The sequence below is a fragment of the Scyliorhinus canicula genome, chromosome 9 (genome assembly GCF_902713615.1).
Source record: "Scyliorhinus canicula chromosome 9, sScyCan1.1, whole genome shotgun sequence".
Classification (NCBI taxonomy): Eukaryota; Metazoa; Chordata; class Chondrichthyes; order Carcharhiniformes; family Scyliorhinidae; genus Scyliorhinus; species Scyliorhinus canicula.
Window position 1 is genome coordinate 133164280 of NC_052154.1, and position 27329 is coordinate 133191608.

The 27329-nt window shown below is 45.2% G+C and overlaps 1 protein-coding gene across 7 annotated transcripts in view; it reads left to right on the forward strand.

The window, feature by feature from the left end:
* Positions 1-3836: 3836 nt before the first annotated feature.
* The window catches only part of myrf (myelin regulatory factor), a 380450-nt gene continuing 356957 nt past the window's right edge, over positions 3837-27329 (forward strand). For 6 of the 7 annotated variants that reach the window (XM_038807647.1, XM_038807649.1, XM_038807654.1 and 3 more), the window contains exons 1-2: positions 3837-4008; positions 11307-11369. In XM_038807647.1, coding sequence (XP_038663575.1) covers positions 3963-4008; positions 11307-11369 — 109 coding nt within the window. In that variant the 5' untranslated portion in view covers positions 3837-3962. Of the gene's footprint in view, positions 4009-4897; positions 5004-11306; positions 11370-27329 lie in introns of those variants that run through there. The other variant, XM_038807653.1, reaches the window with a different exon arrangement.

Genomic DNA, 27329 nt, shown 5'->3' on the forward strand with positions numbered 1-27329 from the left:
ACATCTTTCTGGAGTGAGACTTTCACAAAGCGGGAATGCTCGTAGTTAGTTTGGAGGCACGGTTTCCAAAGTTCCAGAAGTTGGCAGGTTTGATGAGGGTCCGAGATCTTCCTGCTGCCACCGGCTACATGGTAGACAGCACAGACTCTTGCCTGGAATTCTGTTCCAGTTCAGAGGTCAGGCAGTAACTGCAGAATTCAGTTTCAACAGACGAGCGGAGAGTGCAGCTTGTGGCAGGTAATGTGACATACCTCCTGAATGTTGGACTCAGGATGTATATTCCCAAAGCTGGAACCTTGAGATTTATTGGGAGTCAGAATTTATTTTGGATACATTGGTGTCAGGTTAGCTAACTGCCGCTCTATTTGTTGGAACCAAGGACTGCTAATGCTTTGGCATTACAGCAGAGAGTAAAGAAAGCAAATGGCATGTTGGCCTTCATAGCGAGAGGATTTGAGTATAGGAACGGAGATGTTTTACTGCAATTGTCTAGGACATTGGTGAGTTCACACCTGGAGTATTGTGTGCGGTTTAGGTGTCCTTATCTGAGGAAGGATGTTCTTGCTCTGGAGGAAGTGCAGCGAAGGTTTACCAGGCTGATTCCTGGAATGGGGGGACTGTCATTATGAGGAGAGACTAAGTCGGTTAGGATGATATTCATTGAAGTGTGGAAGAATGGGAGAGGATCTCACAGAAACTTCAAAAATTCTAACAGAGTTAGGCAGGGTAGATTCAGAAAGAATATTTCCCATGGTGGGGGAATCCAGAACTAGGGGTCATAGTTTGAGGATAAGGGATAAACCTTTTAGGACTGAGGTGAGGAGTTTTTTCACCCAGAGAGTGGTGAATCTGTGGAATTCACTACCACAGAAAGTAGTTGAGGCCAAAACGTTATGTAATTTCAAGAAAGAATTGGATATAGCTCTTGGGGCTAAAAGGATCAAGAGATATGGGGGGGGGAGGCGGGAGCAGGGTATTGAACATGATGATTAGCCATGATCATAATGAATGGCGGAACAGGCTCGAAGGGCCGAATGGCCTCCTCCTGCTTCCATTTTCCATGTATGTTTCTATTTATGTATGACTATGCCTTGCAAAGGTTTTCCTTTGTTTGCAGGTAGCCTCACCAGACTTCTCGTCCCTGCGGACATTGTTACCTTGAAACTGCTGCAGGGCATCAGGTGGCTGGCTGAACCATTTGTTAGCTCAGCTATTCTCCATTTCCAACATCTAAGATATGTTATAAAATAGTCCCGCTGATGAATATATATATATATATATTTATCTTTCACATTTCGACCGTTACAATGTGAACTAACAAAGGAACCAGGAGTTGTTTAGTATTAACATACAGTCCGGCCATATCTAATTTTATATCTGGAAAGAAATTTGACATCTGGAAAGAAAAGAAGACTTGCATTTATATAGCGCTTCTCATGACTTCATCTCAGAGGCACTTTACAGCCAATGAAGTACTTCTAAAATGCCGTCACCACTGTAATGTAGGAATTGTGACAGCCCATTCGCTCACAGCCAAACAGGAATGTGATAATTACCAGGTAATCTGTTTTGTGATGGTAATTCTGAGATAAATATTTATCAGGACTCTGGGGAGATCACCCTGCTCTTCCTCAAAATAACACCATGTTGATATTTTACATTCACCTGAGCAAACAGATGGGGCATTAGTTTAACTCATTTGGAAGAAGAAAAAGGCACCTCTGATAATGCAGCACTCCCTCAGCACTGCATTGGAGTATTTTTGTGCTAATGTCCTGCAGTGCGATGTGAACCCCCAGCCTTCTAACTCAGAGGCAAGAGTACTACCAACTGCGCCACTGCTGATACTGTCACTGATGCCATTTGTTAAAAATTATTTAGTGTGGTGATAGCCCTGTCGAACAAGTTTGTATCTTGAAACCAAGTAATCTGACAAGAGAAAGCAAGAAAGGGTCATTTGGTTTAGCAATCCCAATCCCTCCACAGACCGTCATCAATCTTTCCTGCAACATTGATTCAGGCTACTACACCCAATCTCCGAAAAGGGAAAACCAACCACAGTAAGAGAAATCTCAAGTAAGGGTTTCTCCTCACTGTTCAAAGGCTATTGAGTAAAGTTCCAGAATCCAGTTCTACAACCAACAATATTGAGTAGATATTAAACCAGGAACCATTCTATTTCGAGGTCATCCATTCTCATTGTTATAAACTTCAATCCCATCACCCACAACAGATATCCAATGAATTCTATTTTAATGGAATTAATCAACACATTGGGAATTGATTCCAAATATTCAGTACTGTTCATGAAAGGACGATCTTGTAATGTCGAGCTTGTTTCAGGTTAGTTCATTCAGCATCTATATCTGTATGTCTTTAAACACAGGCGAATAGCCCTTCCACACAGGGGAGGGGAAGGAGTGACAGAGAAGAGACGAGCGTCTGTATGCTTTCTGCACCATTTATGTTTGCAAATAATAAAAGTATTTCTTTTAAATTGTGTTTTTATAATTAGAAATGGAAGTTAAGGGCTCAAACTTCAGGGCAGAAGTGGTAAGATTGAGATAAATTTGGAGAGGTTTGAGATACATTAGGAACTGGCGCCTTTACCAAACTCATTCTGGATTTAAAAGCCTGTAGATTTGTTTTATGATACAAACAACTGAGAGAAGTGAAGAGCTCCCTAGTTGCTGGCCAAGGATGGGTTCGAGTTGGAGACCACAAAACGAGCCTCGATTGTCGTACAACAACAACAGCTTGCACTTGTCTGGCACACTTTTTAAACCTTGTTTAAAAAAAAACTCAAGGTGCCTCTCAGGAGTGTAATCGGACAAAACAATGATGCCCTGAGCTAAAGAAAGCAAAGACTTGGGTGGGCGAGGAAATGCTTGGCGGCTTTTAAAGATCATCTTAAAGGAGGAGGAACAACAACAGATTAGTGAGATAAAAGCAAATTACTGCGGATGCTGGAATCTGAAAGAAAAGCAGAAAACGCTGGACAATCTCAGCATGTCTGACAGCGTCTGTGAAGAGAGAACTTTTCGAGTCTGGGTGACTCTTTAGCAAAGCTAGAGAGAACAGATTAGGAAGGGGTTGTAGGGTGGGGCATTTGGTGCTCAAGGGGAGAAGGGTTCACATGAGCAACATCCACAGGCGTCTGATCAACAGGGAAATGTGACAGGCTGGAGGCAAGAGAAAATGTTGTCCGACTTCTATTTGCAAAGGAAGCGACCTTTGACTTTGCTGGTCAAACATTAAAATGAATATATTTAACTTTCCGAAGCAAACATACCCCACACTACAGAATCCCATTAATTTTGCCACCTGCATGTCTCCGTACAGCTGGATTGCAGAGTTTATTGCCCAGCACGTGGGCGAATGGGTGACGTGATGATCGAGCTGACATCACATCAGCGATAAGTGGAGAGAGAGAGAGAAATCCCATCGAAATGGGGGGTGGGGTGGGGGCAAGCAATCTCAACCGGGAATCCTGAGCAGCACTTCTGCTTCATTCAAGGAGAAAGGTTTCATTTTCGACCCCTCCCCCCTCCCTTGATGGATCCTCGGCAAGGGGCGAGAGGCATTTCTTTAAAAAAAAAACACCCTGGGGTCTGTCATTATGTTAGCTGCTGAAGTTTTAGCCCACACAAAATAAAGGGAAAGTTTGGTTTTGAAACTGATCAGAGGAGTTGACCAGCACGAAATTGACTGGTGAAACTGACCTCCCGCAGGTACATTGAAGGAGGTGCGAGACTGGATTAGCAGAAGGCGCTGGTTTTGGGGGGGGGGGGGGGGGGGGGGGGGGGGGGGGGGGGGGTCTTAGTCTTATTCTCCTCTTCAGTTGAATTTTGTTTGCTTGTATGTTTTATTTTTGTGGGGATTCCCTGATGTTTTGAAGCCCTGGGAAGCAGGCGATCTCTTTACATGGATGTGTCGGGGAGGAGTCGCTAGCTGAGAGAGAAATGGACGTGGTTGACGAGACTGAAGCTTTGCAACGCTTTTTTGAAGGTAAAGAAAAAGGGGGGGGATTTTTCCCTCATGTTTAAAAAAAAAATAATTCTAAGAGATTCTGATCGGTTAATGTTTTCATGTCAAAAACGACTGCACTCTCCTGAAAATAAAACGAGTCGAGTAATAGAATGAGAGGGTGGCAGGGTCCGAGGTAGGACCGGGTGCTGTTTTGTGCTGGGGAGTTCTGTGTACGGTGTTGCCTCTGGGATCGAAACGTTTCAACTCAATTTTGTTTTGGAGCAAAACATTTATATGAATTAATGGCTTCCACTTTGTGCAAATGTGAAACTAAATTTGATCAACAATAATTCCTGCAGTTTAGCAGCATTGAATATTTATTTAAAACGCGCGCTAAGTGTAAAAAGTATCCGACTTAATGCGATACATTCTAGCAAAAATATCAGATTCCGATTGGCATTTTAAAAACTCTACTTCAATATATATTATTTGAACTCGCGCGAAATTTATCATTAAAAACCTCACATTTGTTTGACGCGAGTCAATGTTTTTTTTAACCATAAAATGGGATATTTATTGGGGACAATACTTCTCAAGTTTCCCTAAGCTTTTGGATTTCGTTCACTTATTAAACACAAGGTGTTGCAACCAATGTCTTCCAGTTGCCCTCCGTTAGCCAGCTTGCTCCAGTACTTCTTATCCCGTGCTTTTTGTGATGTTGGGATTTACTCGTTTTATGGCTGGATTTAAGTTTGAGATATCCACATGTATTTAACTGAATCTGTTTGTGCAGAGTGTAATCTGGGGTTGTGTACCTAGCTTGTACAGAGCACGCATATGACTCCGATTTTGACTCTCTCTCTCGCACACACACACGCTAATCCCCCTTCTAACTCCCTGCAACTCGGGGATAAACCGCATTGACCGAGGGAGTTTGGGCTTGAAACGGAAAACAAGAGCTGGTGGAGAGCGATCTTTCCATTAGACCTAGAGCGGCAGTGGTTGAAGCGAGTGAGAGAGAACATCCCAGACAGGTGATTAGCATAATGTATTTAATTTCTTTCAACTGGAAAATATTAGGGAGTGTGAGATAAATTTAAGTTGATTTGATGAAATGGAAACAGTCAGAAACATTTTTCTGGTCAGCGGTTTTTCCAGCAGGCAGTGGGGGAAGGAGTCCTCGTAAAGCCCACTATAATTTCTAGGTTTGTTTGTTAATTACTGAATGGGTCCTAATTGTTGGGGCTCATTTCTGAGAAGTTTCAATGTTGTGTCCAGGTTTGTGGACAAAGCCTGGGCCAATGATCACTAACTTTTCACCAGACCGGAAACACCGAGGCAATCTGTTTGTCCCCTGTAGTAGAGTTGCTTTGGGGGTGGTATGAGTCAACTCTGGGTGGGGGGGGGGGGGGTAGAGGGATTGATGCCTCCCTTATTGACCCCTTTGAGACACTTGTTAATGTGAACTCCTCCAGGAACTGGGGGGGGGGGGGGGGTGGAGGGAGGGGGAGGGGGAGTCATCCCTTTTTCATTATTGGAAAAGCCAGAGTCGCCAGCTAACACCAACAGGACAGAACGATGTCAAGGTTATCGACAGTGAACCAGGAGATGAGGAATTAATGATGAGGATGTGAAAAGTCATGAGTTAGGGCAGCAAATGGGAAAATAAATCTTGATTTGGGCAAAGTGAAGATGCTGGGAGGAGTGAGAGCCAGGTGCAAATGGGTATTTGGAGGCGAGAGGTGGTTAGGGTAAACTCAGAGGTTCACTGACTGCAATCATGCCAGCTGGAAGGAAGGAAAGATACAACCAAGTGGCTGAGAACATTGGGGGGGGGGGGGGGGGGGGTGTTAAAGGTGAGAGAGGAATTGCTGATCACCCAACAAAGGTTTCCCCTGGTAACGGAGCAGGATCGAGTCCCGGTCTGCACTCACTGAAGATATCCTAACAGCAGGCTCGACTGCACACCGTTCCCAAATAAATTGCCTATCCGCTTTAAAGTGGGAAATTGGCAGTGCTGGGAGTGGGCAGCTCAGAGGGAGAGGGTGTTTGAACAACCCTTTCAACAACTAGGTGTTGTTCTCATGGGCCGAGTGGCCGTCTTCTGTGGGGTACGATTCTGTGAACGGGATTGGGCTTCATTGAGAACCTCCTCAGCATGTCCTCCCCAGAGGCACCCGCTGGAAGATGGGTGAAAACCTCGAGTAGTCAGACATGAGCTTCTCATAACATGGAGGGCTAAGCACCTTGGGCAACACAACAGCACAGAAAGACAGAGCTGGAAACACACTAGCCAACATCCGAACAGGAACATACAAATTAATGCTTCGGTTAAACAGCCGTTATCAGCACTAACATTGAATTCGATTAGAAAGGCGATTTAATTTTAAAATGAAACAATTATGTTTCACATTATTCGCTTCTTGTTTAAACCCTTGGTCCTGAAACATTAACACATATTTCTCTTTCCACTCTTTCCAGATGGATTTTCAGATTCCCAGCAGTTAGATTTTTTATCACAAGTTGACAAGAGGGTAGATTCTGAAACTCAGCCGATTTAAAAATGTCCAATTACCCACCCAGCTTTAAGAGTGACTCTTAACGTTCGAAACCTACACTGGCGATTTCTCATTGGGCCCAATGGCCTGTTTCACTGTGTGGCCACTGACGGCCAGGTGTGCATCCACATGGAAGTGACAGTGTGGCCTGTGAGTCGTTAGCCCTCCCTCTCCCAGCCGCGCTCTCCCCAATATCGGGCAGCTTTGAGATGAGAGGTTAAACCTGTGTTCTGGGGTTGAGGTACTTGTTAAAGTTGCTGGGCGGTTACTTGAAGAGGACGAAGAAGCTGTCTTGGGGAAGTGGCCAGCATTGCTCCATCGCTATCATCTCCATGGGCGGATGAAGTAGCCAATCATCTGATAACTGTGTGGAGGACAATGATCGCTGCATTTGCCGCTACTCTCCGGTCCCTACGCTTTAAAAGTGGTTGATTGCTTGTCCTTCAGATATTTCATTGAGCTATGTAAATGCAAATATTTCCGTCGGGTCGTTGCACCTAGAGTGACTCCAGGGCTATCTGCAGCTACATTTAAAGGGCCCAGGCGATCTATTAATAGATTTCTAAAGCTTAATTTAGAATTAGTCTGTGTTGGTTGGTAAAGAGATAATTTCCTGAACCACTAAGTTATTTTCCCATGTCAATTTCTAACATTAAACAATTAACCGGCCAGGACTAGGACTACACACTTACATGAGAGGTGACTTAATTGAGGTGTATAAGATGATGAGGGGGAGAGTAGACGTTCAGCGACTTTTTCCTCGGGTGGATGTAGCTGTTACAAGGGGGCAGAACTATAAGGTTCATGGTGGAAGATATAGGAGGGATGTCAGAGGTAGGTTCTTTACTCAGAGAGTGGTTGGGGCATTGAACGCATTCCCAGCTATGATAGTGGAGTCGGAACACTTTAGGAACTTTCAAGCGGTTATTGGATAAGCATATGGAGTGCACAAGAATGATTGGGAGTAGGTTGATTTGATCTTAGTTTCAGACTAGTTGGGCACAACATCGTGGGCCGAAGGGCCTGTACTGCGCTGTACAGTTCTATGTTCTATGACTAATCATGAGCAGAGTATATTATCATGATGCATACTTCGCTATATAATTCTCATCTTCTGTCTGCATAATATAATCTACATTTACCTGTCACATATATTGCTATTTCCTATTTGTCTATAGTTTCTCAGTAAAATATTAATAATTTCACTTACGAATATTGTAGCTGATGGGATCTGTAAATAATTAGTGCTACGATTTGTCAAGCAAATGCCCCCAGTGATTATTATTAAAATAAAACAATTTTTTTTTAAATGGTCAATTTATTTGGAAAACACTATGATTGTTAGTCCAGGAGTTATATTCTTACTCTGGCCACTGGTGATCACTCTGTATTCACCCTGTTGGTATTAACTGTTTTTTTTTTGAATGGGGAACACCTTAAGGGTTACAACTAAAACAATGACAAGGCTCCTTCAGACTTTTTCCTCTATCTTCTTCCTCTGCTTTAGTCTATCTTTCCTTCTTTCTATTTATTCTCCATTTCTTTTTTAATTTTTACCTTGTCCTTTTATCCTTATTTTTTAAAGGACATTTACTGTGCCTATTGTGTTCTTTCTGTCACCCCTCTGCTCTTCTCACCCATACTCCGTCATTCCTTCTTTCTCCATTGCTTGTTCTCTCTCTCTCTTCTCTTTCTCTCTCTCTCTCTCTCTAACTCACTATCTTTCACAAACTATCTCACACATCCACTCTTGTATTTCTCCTCTCTCATTTTGTAGCACATTCCCTCTTGCATATCTCAACCTCCGCAGCTTCTCTCTAACATTTTCAGCCTCATATCAACATCATTTAGTTGGGGTGACCACCTGTCACAATAGAAACCACTGGAAATACACAACAAACCAGTCACCTGGAAAGAGGAACAGGTTTCCTTTTTGGATTCTGTATTCCTTCATCTGCTGATGATTTGCTGGTGTGCGTTTGATATTTTCTTTTTCTTACTTTTAGAGTCGCCAATTTTTTTTCCCAATTAAGGGGCAATTTAGGATGGCCAATCCACATCTTTTTGGGTTGTGAGGGTGAAACCCACGCAGACACGGGGAGAACGTGCAAACTCCACTCGGAGGGTGACCCTGGACCGGGATCGAACCCGGGTCCTCAGTGCCGTGAGGTAGCAGTGCCAAATACTGCACCACCCTGTCGCCCTCATTTGATATTTTCTGTTATACTTTTCGATATTCAACATTGCAGTTTTTTTGTTAATTATCTGCGCAAACAGTTGATTAGAAGTTAATTACATCCGTCTCAAGAACTGCATTCATCATTATACCCACCATTACTATCCTAAAATAGTATTTGTAACTTAAGTTTTCATGCCAAATTATTCAAACAGGGCACTGCATTAAGGGAGCTTCGCCATCAGAATCCCATCCCTTTTGAAAAAGAGTATATTCTCATTCAGATCTCATGTGAAATGGGATATCTATTATCAAGATTACATTTTAAAGAGGAGCCTTCATAAATTTGACTCTCGCTATTGGTACCTTTTTTTTGAAGAGGAACCTTTCGCATTAGGATCCCTCCCAAAGTTGGACTGACCATCATGTCTCCCTTTTAATGATGGAAGTCGGGGTGGGGAACCTTAGATATAAGTGGGTCACGTGAAAAAAGATGGTTTGATTAAAAAAAATTATGTTTGGGAAAGTGGAAAAAAAGGCCAAGCCTCATTCATACCAAGATGGCCCCATTGATGGGTGGATGCAGTTCAACCCTCCTCATTTACATCCTGCTCTGTTTGTTAAATAAACAGAGAACAATTTCCCAAAAGCATGAAGCTGAGATCCTCAAATACATTAATCTTGGGGATTGCTCCATTCTCCCTTTTGGTGTAATGCTGACAAACTGGAGGATGCAGCATCGTGTTAAAGAAGCTGTTTTGAAGCTGACTCAGAGCAATTGATTAAGCCGTAGAATGTATCTTGTATCTCTCGGTTCTTTTCCTGAGTCATACAACTGGAAGGGCTGAGGCTTCACACCCGCATTGTTTTGAGGCAGCTGACCTAAACTAGAGCAGCCAAAAGGCACAATCATTCGGCATCCCTGGGTTAATGATGGAAAATCTGTGCAGCGATTGCCTACAGAAAAGTCCATCTATAGCAGCTGAATGAGGATAGGATCAGTTCTGGTGCCCTACCAAGTTGAATAGTCAATCAACATTCCACTGATAGACATGCAGCAGGATCAACAGAGACCTCAACAGCATCTTTCCTGTCGCGCCATCCAACCACTCCAGGGCACACACTCTCTGATTCTTAATAATAATCTTTATTGTCACAATTAGGCTTACATTAACACTGCAACCAGGTTACTGTGAAAAGCCCCCTAGTCGCCACATTCTGCCGCCTGTTTGGGAACACTGAGGGAGAATTCAGAATGTCCAAATTACCAAACAGCACGTTTTCCGGGACTTGGGGAGGAAATCAGAGCAGTCGGTGGAAACCCACACAGACACAAGTGAAGAATGGTGACTCGAGGCAAGGTATTGAAGGGTGCAAATGATAATTGAAGTGTACCGCAGTAAGAACCACGTCTATAGGAGAGGTGTAGGGAAAACTGAAATAAAGCCAGTACTTTATGCAAAGTTTTGCAAGGGTGAATGCAAACAATGTGATTGTGGGATATTATCATCTGTTGATGTGGAAATGTATTGCTGGTTTTGAAGGGTAAAACCTGTCAGTTAAATTAAAATTATTTGTGTTTTTCTTCTCCATGCTTTAGATTCCTTCCCCCCCCCCCCCCCCCCCCCCCCCCCCCCCCTCCTCTCCCTTACTGTGTATCATGCCTGACTGTCATGGCAGCTTGACTGCCTGCTTCAAGGCTGCTCCTGATGTTGCTCACACGCGATGTATGCAGGGTAACATGCTGAAACCCAAATTGAAAATATTACCCAGGGATATAATGGGAGTGGTTGTGCCTATATATTAGGGTGAATCAATATTCTACAAATTGAGAAAAGAGGACCTGTGATTTCCAAATACCAAGGAACTTCTAGTTCTAGCAATATATAGACCAGCTGAGCAGAGTATGGACAGTCCTCTATGAGTGGGGTGGCAAGTGGGTGCGTGGAATTGGAAGGAGATGCATCGCGGAGCGCTTTGAGGGTAACTGCGAGGAGCTGGATTAAGAGCAGCATTGGCAGGAAGCAGAACAGCAGGTTTGCAACTTGCTTACTACCCACTAATTGTGTTCCCTCCCTAGGTGTTTCCTTATTGCTAATCTCCAAATGATCTGTCTGAGGCCAGGAACTCATAGCATAGGGAAAGGTTCAGTTGCACTCTGCCAATCAGTGTCATGTTGCATTGCTGCCCAGCCGAAAGGGTCAGTCCTGGTTACCTAGGGCAGCCCTTGATCTAGTTGGAATACAGAGCTGGCGAAACCAAGAAGGTTCAATAATCAATTCTCAGGCTTTTCTGATCCCAGCTCACTTGTCTTTAGTGCCCCTGGATGAAGGGGCTCCTGCTCCGGATCATTATCCAGTAAGCTTTGCTGGAAGATCTCCATATATGGGCACCAGGCAAGGACAGGAACAATAATAGTGTTGCCTGGGCTCCCACACAATTAACTGGCATTAAAGGAAGTTACCACAGAGCTGTGGATACACGAGGAGCTGTATCTGCTGGAGAGACAGTGGTTTCAGGTAGTAGAAATTGGAAGAGGAGAAATAAAAGAAAGCAATGTAAATTGATACATTTGTTTATGATCTATTCTCACTTGTACACAGACCAAGAGGTAGCGCACTCCAGAATGGCTTATGCAGACGGTCCCTTCAGACATTACAATACAGGTCAGCATCACATGTATACCTTAACACTTTCTGACGTCCTGTACAATGATTGTTCCATTGAAGTTAAAAACAGAATCTGTTATAAATGTACACCAGGCACCTCAGTATCTGCTCCTTCGGGATTCTGAGGGTCGGTATATGCAAAATATCCATCTGCCTTTACTAGTTCAGATGCTGACTGACCTGCTGTATATTTCTGCTGTTTACAGTTTTCTATCTGTAGCTAATGTTTTGCTTTGCCCTGTATGTTTGTTGGTAGGTGTTAAATAGCTTGTACATCTTTCAGGGGCTGCATTTGTTGCATGGAATCTTTGAAGACAGGACAAGCCCATGAAATTTGTCAATGTATGCTAGAATGTTTTATGCTGACTTTAGGCGGGGTTTTTGAATTTTGTGGGATCCTTGTCCTCTGCAGCTCTCTATGTCGAATCAATCAAAGCTATGGTTCAGGCAGTAAATTCATTGGGTTCAGTTCATTTGATCAGAGATTTAGAGTAGGACAGGGTACTTTCTGCCCAAGAAGACAAAGAGAGGAAAATCAGAGGAGCAGTCGTATATATTGTGAGTCTGGCAGGACTGATACCTTGAGGAAGAGCACAGGTCGGATGTGATAAGGAGGACGAGATCACCCCTGAAGCCATCAAGGGAGGCAGTTGCAGAATTCTAGCATAAACACAGAGGGCTGAATAGCCTCCTCCTGTGCTGTAACCATTCTATGTTTATATGGCTCTATTCTATCCAGTCACTACACTGCCTTGAGGGGAACAGTTAGCTAAGTTGGCCAGCCGGCTGGTTCGTGAGCGGAGCGACACCAACAGTGCAGTTAAATTTCCATACGGGCTGAGCTTATTCATGAAGGCCCAACTTCTCAACCTTACCCCTCGTCTGAGGTGTAGTGACCCTTGGATCTAATCACCACCAGTCATCTCTCAAAAGGGGAGAGCAGTCAATGGTCCTCTGGGACTGTGGTGACATTTGCATTCACACTGTCTCAATAAAATAAACATTTTGTTCGATTAATTTAATCTTTCTTACTTTTGTACCTCCCTCTCCATTGATTGTATGGAGAGCAGTTGGACACGCACTGTAATAGTGTGAGTTTACTCTGTCAAGTGCTTCCCTCTCTCCCATGATATCTATACCTATCTCTATATCTATATCTATATCGCTCACCATATCTTCCTCTCTCCTTCTCCCTTTAATTTTTGCTCTTCTCAAAAACAGCTCAAAGATTCTTCATGTTATACTGTTCAGCACCATGCACAACAAGTGCCTCTCCACAGGAGTTAGAAAACGGGGAAGACTCATTCACCTAGACAATGTTTGATCTTTCAAGTGACACTGAATGCTAGAGATTTGGGAGCAGATGAATGTATACTGTAAAGATAAGATGAAAAACAAAATTAGAAGAAATATTAAGAACACATTATTTTCGAGCGTGTTCCTAATTTGAGACCCATGGGTGCCCAAGGATATTTTACCTTGTATCCTGTGCCCTCCCAGTACTCAAGGAAAATGCTGCATAATAGTTACAAAACACTTTCAACAATATAAATCAAGCTGTGCAGGGACTACTGCTGTCTAATAGTTTGGTCGGATCTATGAAATTCATGGTCCTTTGAGAATGAGTAGATTTTGAGGTGATCAATGGGGGGAATGTCCAAGCAAACTATATGTTGATGGTGTCAAATTTCTTGAGTGTTTTAAGCCATCCTTATCCAGCCAAGTGGTGAGTATTCCATTATATTTAACTTGAGTTTTGCTGATTGAGAGGTCAGGAATTATCCATCACAGATTACACACTCTCTGGCCTGTTATCATTGTCATATTGTTGATATGGCTAGTGTAGTTAAACTTCTATTTAATGGTGACCTCTCGCATTGAACCAGCAAAATCGGCAAAGGCTTCTAATAACAAGCAACGCTTAATAAAAATGAGCAAGTTAGGAATGAGAAAGGAAGTCCATTAGAACATTTTTTTCATAAAAGGTAATTGAGTTCTGGAGTTCAGTGTACACTTAGATATGTTACACAGGAAAAGACTGAAGGATAGAGTACAAAGAGGGTGTGTAACAGTGGTATGTTGAAAAGAACCTTTAATGGAATTATTGGGTCAGTTCAATCAATAAATGTCAATGCGAGGTGACTAGACGTTACCGTTGATGAAGTTTAGGAACAATTAAAAATTATGCATTCAGCCTGAACACCAGATCATTCCAGGACATTGAATTTCCCAATGGTGCTGTCCCAGTTCAACAGTTGTAGAGTCCCATGTGCAGCAAGAACCTGCAATTCACAATCTGTTTTCTATTTGAATTTGAAAGTGATATTCTGTATAATACAGTACTGGGTTACTGATTTTAAGCTTTGCACAAAAAAATAAACAAACTGTTTAAACATGCACAGGGTATAAAGTCAGTTAGTGACACCTTGCTATTTTCGATTGAAGTCTTTAAAGCTGGTTGCTTAGAACATACATGCATTTATTCCAAAACTGTATTTTATTTTCCCTTGTGTTCCTCTCTGTCTCTGTGTCTCTAGTCATTCTGACACTGCACACGCACCAGTCTTGTGCAGCTGGTGATAACCTCAGTGTAAAATTGCCACATTCACCACTTTTGCCATTTGGTAAATCTGGTAACTATTGTGTATTGTATTTGTAGGATAAAAGAGTGTAATGCACGTGGCATTGAATGCAATAAGCAACAGATGTTTGTTAGATGGCTGTGAATTGTACAAAGGCTTCACAGAATCCCAACGGTGCAAAAGAAGGCCATTCGACCCATCGAGTCTGCACCAACCATCTGAAAGAGTACCCTACCCAGGCCCGCTCCCCCGCCTCATCCCCATAACCCGACTATTCTTGGGCACTAAAGCATGGCCAATCCACCTAACCTATACATCGTTGGACCGTGGGAGGAAACTGGAGCACCCGGAGGAGACCGATGCAGACACAGGAAAAACATGCAAACTCCACACAGACAGACACCCAAGGCTGGAATTGAACCCGGGTCCATGGTTCTGTGAGGCAGCAGTGCTAATCACTGAGTCTCTAAGCCGCCCACAAAAGATAAATTGTGCTTGATCTAGGCTAAGGCAAAAGCCTGCAAAGCAGCTGATGCATCATGGACTATCATTATTTTCTTTATTATAAATTTAGAGTAGCCAATTATTTTTCTTTTCCAATTAAGGGGCAATTTAGTGTGGCCAGTCCACCTAACCAGCACATCTTTGGATTGCGGGGTGAAGCCCACGCAGACATGGGGAGAATGTGCAAACTCTACAGTGACCCAGGCCGGGATTCGAACCCAGGTCCTCAGCGCCACAGTCCTAGTGCTAACCACTGTGCCACATGCCACCCTCAGCATGGGCTATCATGTGACTAAACTCTTAAAGTGACCTTGCAACAGCACAACAATAATATGCATATATAACATTAACAAACAGATCTAATCAGCAACCAGACTTAGTGAATTTGACAACTCTTTGTTACCAGCACCTGACATGACCGGCACTAAAAACCGGTCATACTATCACAAATCTAAAGTCATCACAGCAGCTTCTTAAGTTATGTAATTCTTCTCTGTTAATTGACTGCAGGTGTAACAAACAATTAGGAAGGTGAATGATACATAGCCTAACATTTATTACAAGGGGATTTGAGTAGAGGAATAAGCAAGTCTGCAGTTGTGTAGAGGCTTAGTGTGACCACATCTGGACTATTGTGTGCAGTTTTGGCCTTCTTACTGAAGGAGGGATGTACTGACCTTAGAGGGAGTGCAATGAAGATTCACCAGATCTCTAGGATGGCGGGAGTGCCCCATGAGGACACATTAAGTTCTGTATTCGCAAGGTTTGGAAGAATGAGAGGTGATCTCATTAAAGTGTACAAAATTCTTACAGGGCTCGACAGGGTAGAAGCATGAAGGCTGTTTTTCCTGGTTGGGGGTAAGGGTTGGCGTAGAACCAAGGAAACCATCTCAGAATAAGAGGAAGGCCATTTAGGACTGAGATGAGGAGAAATAGCTTCTATCAGAGCGTGGTTAGTCTTTGGAGTTCTCTACCCAAGAGGCCTGTGGAGGTGCAGTCATTGAGTTCAAAGCAGATATCAATAGATTTCAAAATACCATGAAGCTGTTGGGGGAGGGGGGGTCTTTGACCCACCCCTCGAGGTGGATTGGGCACACAGGGTGCTGATGAGGAGGCCTCAGGTAGGGGAGCCGCCCAGGGCGATGGTTGTGAGGCTACATCGTTCTTGGATAAAGAGAAGGTCTTGAGGTGAACATGGCAGACCAAGAAATACACCTGGGAGGGGAGTGAGCTGCGGATTTATCAGGACCTTGGTGCAGAGCTGGCCAAGCAGAAGGCCGGTATAACCGGATAAAGGCCGCCCTCTACAAGAAGGGGGTGAAGTTCGGAGTTTTGTACCCCGCCCGCTTGTGGGTGACGCACCAAAAACAAGAATTTTATTTTGACTTGCTGGAGCAGGCGATGGATTTTGTGAGAGACTGTGGACTGGGAGGAGTGTGAGGACATTGAACTGTGGAGAGGGGTTCTGTGTACATTGTGGGGCATACTGGGTGAGTGGATTGGCAGAGCAGTGATGGTGAGTGTGTCTTCTGTTTTTCTCTGTTTGGTGGTGGTTGGGAGGGATGGGGGGAAGGCTGAATTGTGGGGTTGAGGGGTAGTGGAGGACCATGGGCGGGGAATACCAGGCTGGCTGGGTAGGCTAGTTAATGGGAATGAAGTGGGGCGTTGTCAGGAGGAAGGTGTGGGGGAGGGGGCAACGGTTGGTTCTTTGTTTGGGAGTGGGGGAAGGGGAGGGGGGGGGGGGTTTCCTGACATGGGTGTGATTGGTGTGGCAAACTTGGGAAGGGAGAGAGGGCAGCGGACATTCTGGGGTGGGCCTGGAAGAGTGTATGACATGGGCTGAGGGGAGCTGGCTAAAAAAGGGGGTCTGGTTGATCGGCAGGGGAGGGGGGTGGGGAGCCTCCCAAACCAGGCTGGTTACTTGGAACTTGCGAGGGTTAAATGGGCTGTTAAACGGTCATGTGTTTTCAAGCATCTGAGGAGTTTGAAGGTGGAGTTGTGCTTCGGCAGGAGTCACACCTGAAGTTGGGAGAACAGGCGAGGTTGAGGAAGGGATGGATAGGGAAGGTGTTCCACTTCGGGTTCGAAAGGAAGACGAAGGGGTTGGCGGTGCTGATCAGTGGGAAACTGGAGGGGAGGACAGTAGTCCCGGTGAATGTTAATGCCCCAAATTGGGACGATGTGGACTTTATGAGGTGTTAGGCAGGATCCCAGACCGGGACACGAACCAGGGGATAATGGAGATAAGGGGGAAAAAGTAGGAAGGCGTGATGTGTTGGAATGTTGGTATAAGGGGATGGCGGGAGCCTGTGTTTTATGTTCATGTTGATGTTTGGTCTTCTGAGCTTTTAATGCACATATGTTAAATGCCTTTAATAAAAATATTTTTAAAAATAGATTTCTAGATACCAATTACATAAAGGGATGTAGGGATGCAGGAAGGTGGCGTTGAAGAAGAATATCAGCCATGATTTAGTTAAATGGTGGAGCAGGCTCAAGGGGCCAAAATCATAGATTATCATAGAATTTACAGTGCAGAAGGAGGCTACTCGGCCCATCGAGTCTGCTCCGGCTCTTGGAAAGAGCACCCTACCCGAGGTCAACACCTCCACCCTATCCCCATAACCCAGTAACCCCACCCAAAACTAAGGGCAATTTTGTTCACTAAGGGCAATTTATCATGGCCAATCCACCTAACCTGCACATCTTTGGACTGTGGGAGGAAACCGGAGCACCCGGAGGAAACCCACGCACACACAGGGAGGATGTGCAGACTACGCAGACAGTGATCCAAGCCGGAATCGAACCTGGGACCCTGGAGCTGTGAAGCAATTGTGCTATCCACAATGCTACTGTGCTGCCCTATGGTCTACTCCTGCTCCGATGTCTCTTTTGCACTGCCTCCCTCTGCCCCACACTCTCTCCATTGTATCTGCGTAAGCACACAATCTAATTGACATTGTTTGTCTTTTCAGTTGTGTAAGCTTGCTCTCCCTCATCTTGTGTGTGTGTGTCTGTGTACTTTTTCTTTTTTAACTCTCTCCATCTGTCTCGATATTTATTTCTTTAGATTTGTCTACCACAGAGTAGGCTGGATTCTCCGTTTCAGCGGCTAAGTGCTTCCGATGACACACCATTCCAACGGTGTGCAACATGATGATGCCAGTTTCGAGGAGGGGGGGAGACTCGAAACCGATGTCAAACCACCCCCGATTTGGGCGTCGAAAGGGATTCTCTGCCCGATGGTCGATTACGATATTGGCATCGGGCATTGGAGAATCCTATGGTGTCTCTGTGGGCCTGGGTAAATGCACTGGGTGGGATTCTCGGGTCTCGCCCATAGTGGGACCTGTTTTCAAGCGAGAATGGAAAATCTGGCGTACCAGCCAAAACACCATTAACATTCAGAGGACTGGAAAATCACAGCCACGCCTGTGAGTGTGTGTGCGCCTCATTCTATCTGTGTAAGCACACAATGTTGGGCTCTCTATCTGTCTTAAGTGTGTAGCATCTTTTTCATTACCCTGTCTCTCTTTCCATTTCTCAGCTGCACCCTCGTCTCCAGACTGTGATTCCCGTTGCCAGGTTGCAGATGTTTAACACAGTCATTTTGTGACCTATTTGCTTGTTGGTCATGAGTTGCTTTTATTTATACATTGCAACTTGGATACCTTAATCAAGAGGACATGCTGTGGTCAATCGTGACCAGCAGTAACCATCCTGTTACGTTGACAGGTTAACTGGAATAACAAAGTTTCGGGCCAGTTCCTGAGTCTAGTGTTAATAATATTTGCTGTATTTTGCTTTAACCAAACATCACAAATGTTTGTTGTAAATAACTAATTTTATGGCACCATAAGCACTCAAATATAATGTTGTCTCCCTGGTCACCAGCCTGCGATGTCCTTAGCGCAGAAATGACAGATAACTTGAGCAGTCCTTTTTTGCCACAATGCACCTTATAAACCGAGTAGATTCACTGGAGGGAAGGCAGAAGTTGTAGGTGACTAATAATGGTACTAGATTAATGGGAAGGGGGAAAAGAATTGCAACCTACGGCCATCTTGTTTCCCATCTGAAAAATGGTGACCAGTAGAAAATACTTGGTTGCAACCCTGTGCGCTCATCTGTTCATTCAGGTCAACCCTTAGATAGATACTTGCCACTCCTGCCAACACAAGTGTGAGGCTGTTTAAATAAGCACACCATGGTGTTCCACTGAAATAAGGAGATCAGTACTGTACACAGTACTCAAATATGATCTCATTAATATCCTGTATAACAGAAGCATAACCTCCCTACATTTGAATTAAATTTCCTTCGCAATAAATATTACAATCTATTTGATTTCCTGATATGTTTATAATACCATAATATATAGGAGCAGAATTAGGCCATTTGGCCCATCGGATCTACCCTGCCCTTTGATCATGGCTGATATGTTTCTCATCCCCATTCTACTGCCTTCTCCCTCCTCATAACCCTTGATCTTCATATTAATCAAGAAATCTCCTTATTGATCATGAACACCATTGGTGGGATTCTCCATTCCTGAGACTAAGTGTTGCTGCCGTGGCAGGATTCGTGGATTTTCACAACAGCAAAACTGGCGCTGCCCCTGGACCGATTCCGTGACCGTGGGGGGCTAGCACTGGCACCACGTGGAACACAATCGATTCCAATGAGAAATGGTGCGGGATTCGCCAGGTCTGTGATTGACACTCGGGAGGCTGACAAGTTGCACCAGCATATACACATCACAATCCCCACACACACTCATCCAAGCCAACAGGATGGCACTGGCTGTGCTGGAGCACGTCCATCCCTTTGATGGGTCGGCTGGGGCCAGGGGGTTCCCTGGGGGGGGGGGGGGGATGTGCGGAATGGAACGCATTGACGTCACTGTGATTTGGCGCGAAACCGGCGCCCGCCACAATTCCAGCATCAAAATTGATTCTCCGTCCATCCCGATTCCCAAATCCGTCGTCAGCCAACATAGAATCACAGACTACTTAAGGAAGTGGCTCTGGAAATAGTGGCTGCATTGGTTGTCATCTTCCAGAATTCTATAGACTCTGGAACAGTTTATACAGATTGGAGGGTAGCTAATGTAACTCCACTATTTAAAAAGGGAAGTAGAGAGAAAACAGGGAATTATAGACCAGTCAGCCTGACATCAGTAGTATCCATTATCTGGTATCCATTATCAAACACTTATAGCAGAGCACTTGGAAAACAGTATCAGGATCAGATCGAGTCAGCATGGATTTACGAAAGGGAAATCATGCTTGACAAATCTACTGGAATTCTTTGAGGATGTAACCAGTAGAGTTGATGAGGGAGAACCAGTGGATGTGGTGTATTTGGACTTTCAGAAGACTTCGACAAAGTCCTGCATAAGAGATTAGCGTTTTAAATTAAAGCAGATAGGATTCCCCCAATAGTGTATTGAAATGGATAGAAAACTGGTTGGCAGGAAACAAAGAGTAGGAAGTAATGGGTCTTTTTCAAATTGACAGGCAGTGACTAGTGGCATACCGCAGGGATCGGTGCTGGGACCCCGACTATTCACAATATATAGTAACGAATTAGATGATGGAACAAAATGTAATATCTCCAAATTTGTGGATGACACAAAGTTGAGAGGGGGCGGGTGAGCTGTGCAATTCTTCAGTGTGATTTGGACAGGTCGAGTGAGTGGGCAAATAAATGGCAGATGTCGTGCAATTTGGATAAATGCAAGGTTATCTACTTTGGTACCAAAAATGGAAAGGAAGACTATTACCTGAATTGCCATAAATTAGGAGAGGGAATGTGCTTCCTGGGTGCTACTGAAGGTAAGCATGCAGGTATAGCAGGTGATAAAGAAAGCAAATGGTATGCTGGCCGTCATTGTGAGAGGATTCGAGTACAGGAACAGGATGTCTTGCTGCAATTATACAGGGCCTTGGTGAGGCAACACCTGGAGTATTGTGTGCAGTTTTGATTTCCTTATCCGATGAAGGATGTTCTTTCTCTAGAGAGAGTGATGTAAAGGTGTACCAGACTAATTCCTGGGATGGCAGTACTGACATATGGGGCGAAATTCTCCCCTACCCGGCAACCACTCCGGCGTCGGGCCTCCCCAAAGGTGCGGAATTCTTCGCACCTTTAGGGGCCAAGCCCTCACATTGAAGGGCTAGGCCCATGCCGGAGTGGTTGGCACCACGCCGACTGGCGCCCAAACCGGCTCCAGCGGTCTTTGACGCCCGGCGCCGGGGCTGGCCGAAAGACCTTCGCAGGTTCGCGCATGCGCCGGTGCATCAGCTGCCGCTGACGTCATCACCGGCGCATGCGCGCTGGGGGATTCTCTTCCTGCTACACCATGGTGGAGGGCGTGGTGGCGGCGGAAGAAAAAGAGTGCCCCCACAGCACTGGCCCGCCGGCCGATCGGTGGGCCCCGATCGCGGGCCTGGCCACCATGGGGGCATCCCCTGGGGTCCGATCGCCCCGCGCCTCCCCTAGGACCCCGGGGGCCCACTCGTGCCGCGGATCCCGCCGCCACCAGAGGTGGTTCAAACCACGGCAGCGGGAGAGGCCTCCCAGCGGCCGGACTTCGGCCCATCGCGGGCCGGAGAATCGCCGCAGGGGCCTCGCCAATTGGTGGGGGGTCGGAGAATTTCGCCCATGAGGCGAGATTGAGTCAGTTAGGATTGTATTCGCTGGAGTTCAGAAGACAGGGGGGGATCTCGTAGCAACCTATAAAATTCCAACGGGACTGGGAAAGGTAGATGTAAGAAGGATGTTCCTGATGTTGAGAATGTCCAGAACCAGCGGTCACGGTCTGAGGTCTCTGCTGGTTGGAGTCATACCTGGCACAAAGGAAGATGTTTGTGGTTGTTGGAGGTCAATCATTTCAGTTCCAGGACATCACTGCAGGAGTTCCTCGGGGAACTGGCCCCAACTCAGGTCAGATGTCCTTCATGCATCGGTGAAGACTCGATGGGCTGAAGGGTCTCCTGCACTGTATTATTCTGTGATTCTGTGAACCATCTTCAGCAACTACATCTATGGCCTTCCTTCCATCATAAGGTCAGAAGTGGGGATGGTCGCTGATAATTGCACAATGTTCAGCACCACTTAGAACACCTTGGATAATGAAGCAGTCTATGGCCAAATGCAGCCAGACCTGGACAACATTCAGGCTTGGGATGACAAGTGGAAAGTTACATTTGTGCCACACAAGTGCCAGGCAATGACCATCTCCAACAAGAGTGAATCTAAACATCATCCCTTGGCACTCATTGGCATTCCCATCATTGAATTCCCCCACTATCAGCATCCTGGGGGTTACCATTGACCAAAAACTGAACTGGACTAACCAAAGAAATACTGCTGCAAGGGTAGGTCAGAGGCTAGGAATCCTGTGGTGTGCAACTCACCTCCTGACTCCAAAACGTCTGTCCACCATCTACAAGGCACAAGTCAGGAGTGTAATGGAGTACTCTCCACTTGCCTGGATGAGTGCAGTTCCAACTCAAGAAGCTCAACACTATCCAGGACAAAGCAGCCCGCTTGATTGGCAGCCAATCCACAAACATTCAATCCCTCTACCACAGACGAACAATGGCAGCAGTGTGTACCAACTACAAGATGCGCTGCAAGAACTCTCCAAGTTTTCTTAGGCAGAACCTTCCAAACCCATGACCACAACCATCTAGAAGGACAAGGGCAGCAGGTACTGCCTCCTGAGGGGCTCTCGTGGTAGGTAATCAGTGGTGTCCCTCCAGGATCAGTGTTAGGTCCACAATTGTTCACAATTTACATAGGTGATTTGGAGTTGGGGACGAAGTGCAATGTGTCCAAGTTTGCAGACGACACTAAGATGATTGGTAAAGCAAAACGTGCAGAGGATACTGGAAGTCTGCAGAGGGATTTGGATAGGTTAAGTGAATGGGCTAGGGTCTGGCAGATGGAATACAATGTTGACAAATGTGAGGTTATCCATTTTGGTAGGAAAAACAGCAAAAGGGATTATTATTTAAATGATAAAATATTAAAACATGCTGTTGTGCAGAGGAACCTGGGTGTCCTAGTGCATGAGTCGCAAAAAGTTGGTTCACATGTGCAACAGGTGATTAAGAAGATGAATGAAATTTTGTCCTTCATTGCTAGTGGGATGGAGTTTAAGACGAGGGGGGTTATGCTGCAACTGTATAGGGTGTTAGTGAGGCCACAGCTGGAGTACTGTGTTCAGTTTTGGTCTCCTTACCTGAGAAAGGACGTTCTGACGCTGGAGGGTGTGCAGAGGAGATTCACAAGGTTAACCTCAGAGTTGAGGGAGTTGGATTACGAGGAGAGGTTGAGTAGACTGGGACGGTACTCGTTGGAATTTAGAAGGATGCGGGGGGGGGGGGGGGTGGGATCTTATAGAAACATAAAATTATGAAGGGAATAGATAGGATAGATGCGGGCAGGTTGTTTCCATTGGCGGGTGAAAGCAGAATTAGGAGGCATAGCCTCAAAATAGGGGGAATTAGTTTTAGGACTGAGCTTAGGAGGAACTTCTTCACCCAAAGGGTTGTGAATCGATCAAATTCCCTGCCCAGTGAAGCAGTTGAGGCTCCTTCATTAAATGTTTTCAAGGTAAAGATAGATAGTTTTTTGAAGAATAAAAGAATAAAGGGTTATGGTGTTCGGGCGAGAAAGTGGAGCTGAGTCCACAAATGATCAGCATGATCTCATTGAATGGCGGAGCAGGCTCGAAGGGCCAGATGGCCTACTCCGGCTCCTAGTTCTTATGTTCTTATGTTCTTATACCTGGGAACACCACCACCTGACTTGGAAATATATCTCCGTTCCTTCATTGTCACTAGATCAAAATCCTGACTCTTTAGAAACTCACCACCAGTTTCTCAAGGGGAATTTAGGGATTGATAATGAATGCTTGCCTAGCCAGTGATGTACACATCCCACGAATAAATCAAAAAAAGGCAGGGCTAAAGTGCACTGGCAGGGCTGAGGAATAGAGTTGTGTGATCTCAGCTATACAGGAAAACAGCCTATCTGCTCACTCATACAGTTTAGCCTGTGTCAAGACACTAAGAGGCTAGCCTTGTCATCATTCAACATCCACACGTGAACACTTCAAGCAGGGGCTAGTCAATAACGATAAGGAGTCTGAATCCTCATCATAACCTTTTAAAAATTATTTGAACTGATGTTGGCCTCGCTGGCTAAACAAGCATTTATTACCCATTTATTACCCATCTCTAATTGCCCTTAAGAAGGCGGTTGCTGAGAGTAGTTTAGTGCTGAAAAGTTGTCTGGCTAAAATCAGTTAGCTCAGCACTGACCAGAAATTACTTGTGTTACGATCCCTGTGAAGATTATTAACATGAAAGAACTAACCTTCGCAAATGACCCCTACAAAAGAAACTAATGGACAAGATTTACTGTACCAATCAAATCAAAATCAAAGGGGAAGTAAAAATGGATTAAGAAGCAATTTTTATTCAGTAGAAACTAGAAATTCTACTTTAAATGGCTGCTAGAACAAAGGTCTCACTGAGTTCTCAGCTAGCCTCGTAGCTCACATGTGATACAATGTGCTGTCCCAATCTCTATCCCAGCTCTATCTTCTAGTGGAGTTCAACTACTCTTCAAGCGTAGGATTTTTTTGATTGCAGACTTGTACCCAATAGAACCATAGAACCATAGAACAGTACAGCACAGAACAGGCCGTTCGGCCCTCGATGTTGTGCCGAGCAATGATCACCCTACTCAAACCCACGTATCCACCCTATACCCGTAACCCAACAATCCCCCCATTAACCTTACACTACGGGCAATTTAGCATGGCCAATCCACCTAACCCGCACATCTTTGGACTGTGGGAGGAAACCGGAGCACCCGGAGGAAACCCACGCACACACGGGGAGGACGTGCAGACTCCACACAGACAGTGACCCAGCCGGGAATCGAACCTGGGACCCTGGAGCTGTGAAGCATTTATGCTAACCACCATGCTACCGTGCTGCCCCAATCTTCTGGCTTGATTTATTTGCAGAATCCCCTCTGAACCCCCTCTTTATATTCTTCCCAATTAGCTTCCATTTCCCTCACAACCAAATGCATAGGCACATTTCTCTGAAGTCTGATGCCACAGCCAGAAAATCCAATTCACAAACTTCTCTCACCGAAACTTGGACCTGATTTCTGTTTCAGTTCAAGGACAGTCTCAAAAAAAAAATGCAGACTTTGAAAACATTTCCCCGCACTAGTAACAAGTGTTCCCTCATTGCCTTTAGAGTTATTTTTCATCATGATAAATTATTCGTTAAGAAGAGCAGAATTAATTCCACTTTGGAACCCAGTATTGGCATCAGGTATTCCCAGTGTTAGTATAACAATGTCAGATACAGAGTCAGGCTTCCTTTTTTCTGTTTCATTCTACGGTCAATTGTTGGTGCATCATGGAGTTAGGAACAGAATAAACTTCGGTTTATATTGCTCCATCAAACAAACCCTAGGTCAGACACAGCTGAGACCATGGCTGGTCTGAGGGGAAGTTTGTGACCTGGATGAACTTGTATTTTGGTGTCCTTCCTTTGGGCTTAAGTGTGTACGGTTTTGTTAGCGTATCTTCACACTCACACATTTTCCCTTTGGGAAAATAGTGGGGGGATGTGGTGGAAGGATTCCTGAGCTGATTATCAGCCCATTGAACCATATTATGATCACTCCTTCCATGGTCAACAAGTCCTGACTTGGATTTGAACCCAGGGCTTTTGGCTCTGAGGTAGGTGTGCTACCACAGTACCACAAGACCTCCTAATGTGTAGTAGTATTCATGAAATTAAATCCAATTTTTAAATGTCTGAACCCATTTACCGCCATTTAAAAATAAAGCCAACTTGACAATATGCTTGCAACTCTAGGTAAATTTCATCTGCGACTAACAGTAACGAGACTGATTCGCTCCCATTCGATACATATTTCATTGAAAAAACTACCCACTTTCTTGAACAAGGCTCAGTAAAAGTCTGAACATTAAAAACAGGGATTCTTTGTTTGTTTTACAGATTAATTGGTTTATTTAGAAATTTGCCTGAAATGACCTAGTTCCCATTAACAGCCGTGGTAACTGGGGATGTACCTGTCAATCCTCATGCCACACTCCGCCTTGGTGAGACTGCTAGTCCACTCTGTGCTGCATATGTGGCAGCCCCTCTGCCCTCCTATTAAACCAGCCTCCATTTACTGCTCTTTCGCTTCCCCATATGATCACATTCCCAATGGGGGTGTTGATTCTTCTGCACACAAACTGCTCTTTCTTTTTTTTTTGAAAAACATTTTATTAAGGCATTTATAATTTTATAATAATAAAAATAAACAGTACAAATACAGATATAAACATCGTGCAAAGACTGCCTCCCTCCCTCACAAATCCCACCTTCTCTAAACAATAATCTAACCCCCTCCCCCCACTCTGCTGACAGTTAGTTTTCTCCAAAGAAGTTGAAAAATGGCTGCCACCTCCAGACGAACCCTAGCATTGACCCTCTTAGGGCGAACTTTATTTTCTCAAGTTAGAGAAACCAAGCCATGTCATTAAGCCAGATCTCTGAATTCGGGGGCTTTGAGTCCCTCCACGCTAACAATATCCATCACTGGGTGACCAAGGAGGCAAAGGCCAAGACATTGGCCTCTCTCGCCCCCTGGACTCCCAGATCTTCCGACAGTCTGAAAATCGAAAATCGCCACCTCTGGACTCGGCACCACCCTTGTTTTTAATACCGTGGACATGACCTCTGTAAAACCCTGCCAAAGTCCCCACAGGAGCAGGTCGTCGGCGTATAACGGGACCCTGTGTTCTACCCCCCCCCCTCGGACCAACCTCTTCCAGTCCCTTGAAGCTCTCAGCGCCATTGCCAGTGGCTTTATGGCCAAAGTGAACAGCAATGGGGAGAAGGGGCATCTCTGCATAGTCCCCCGGTGCAATTTAAAATAGCCTGATGTCAACCGATTTGTTACGACACTCGCCACCGGAGCCTGGTACAACAACCGGACCCAATGAATAAAGCTGCGCCCAAACTCGAACCGTCCCGACACCTTCCACAAATAATTCCATCCGGTCGAAGGCCTTTTCTGCATCCACTGCTTCACCTCCCTCCCCTCTGGGGGCATCATGATCACGTTTAAGAGCCTTCTAACGTTGGCTGTTAGCTGTCTGACCTTAACAAACTCTGTCTGGTCCTCCCCTATCACCTCTGGGACACAATCTTCTATCCTTGAGGCCAAGATTTTAGCCAACAGTTTGGCATCAACATTCAATAAGGAGGTTGATCTGTATGACCCGCATAGCTCGGGGCCTTCTCCCGCCTCAGGATCAATGAAAACGAGGCCTGTGACATTGTCGGGGTAAGAGAGCCCCCCCCCCCCCCCCCCCCCCCCCCCCCCCCCCCCCCCGCTCCTTGCCATGTTAAATGTTCTTACCAGCAGTGGGCCCAGCATCTCAGAGAACGTTTTGTAAAATTCCACTGGGTAGCTGTCCGATCCCGGAGCCTTACCCGACTGCATGGCCTCCAGCCCCTCTGCTATTTCTTCAATCCCGATCGGGGCTCCCAACCCCTCCACCAACCCTTCCTCCACCTTTGGAAACTTCAACTTACCCAGGAACTGCCTCATCCCCTCTCCCCCTGCTCAGGGTTCCGAGTTGTATAGCCGGCTATAAAACTCCTTAAACACCCCATTCACCCCTGCTGGGTCCAAGACCGTGTCCCCAGTTCTGTCTTTCACTCTACATATCTCCCTAGCCACCTCCCTTTTCCTTAGCTGGTGTGCAAGCATTCTGCTGGCCTTCTCTGCATACTCATATATCACCCCCCTC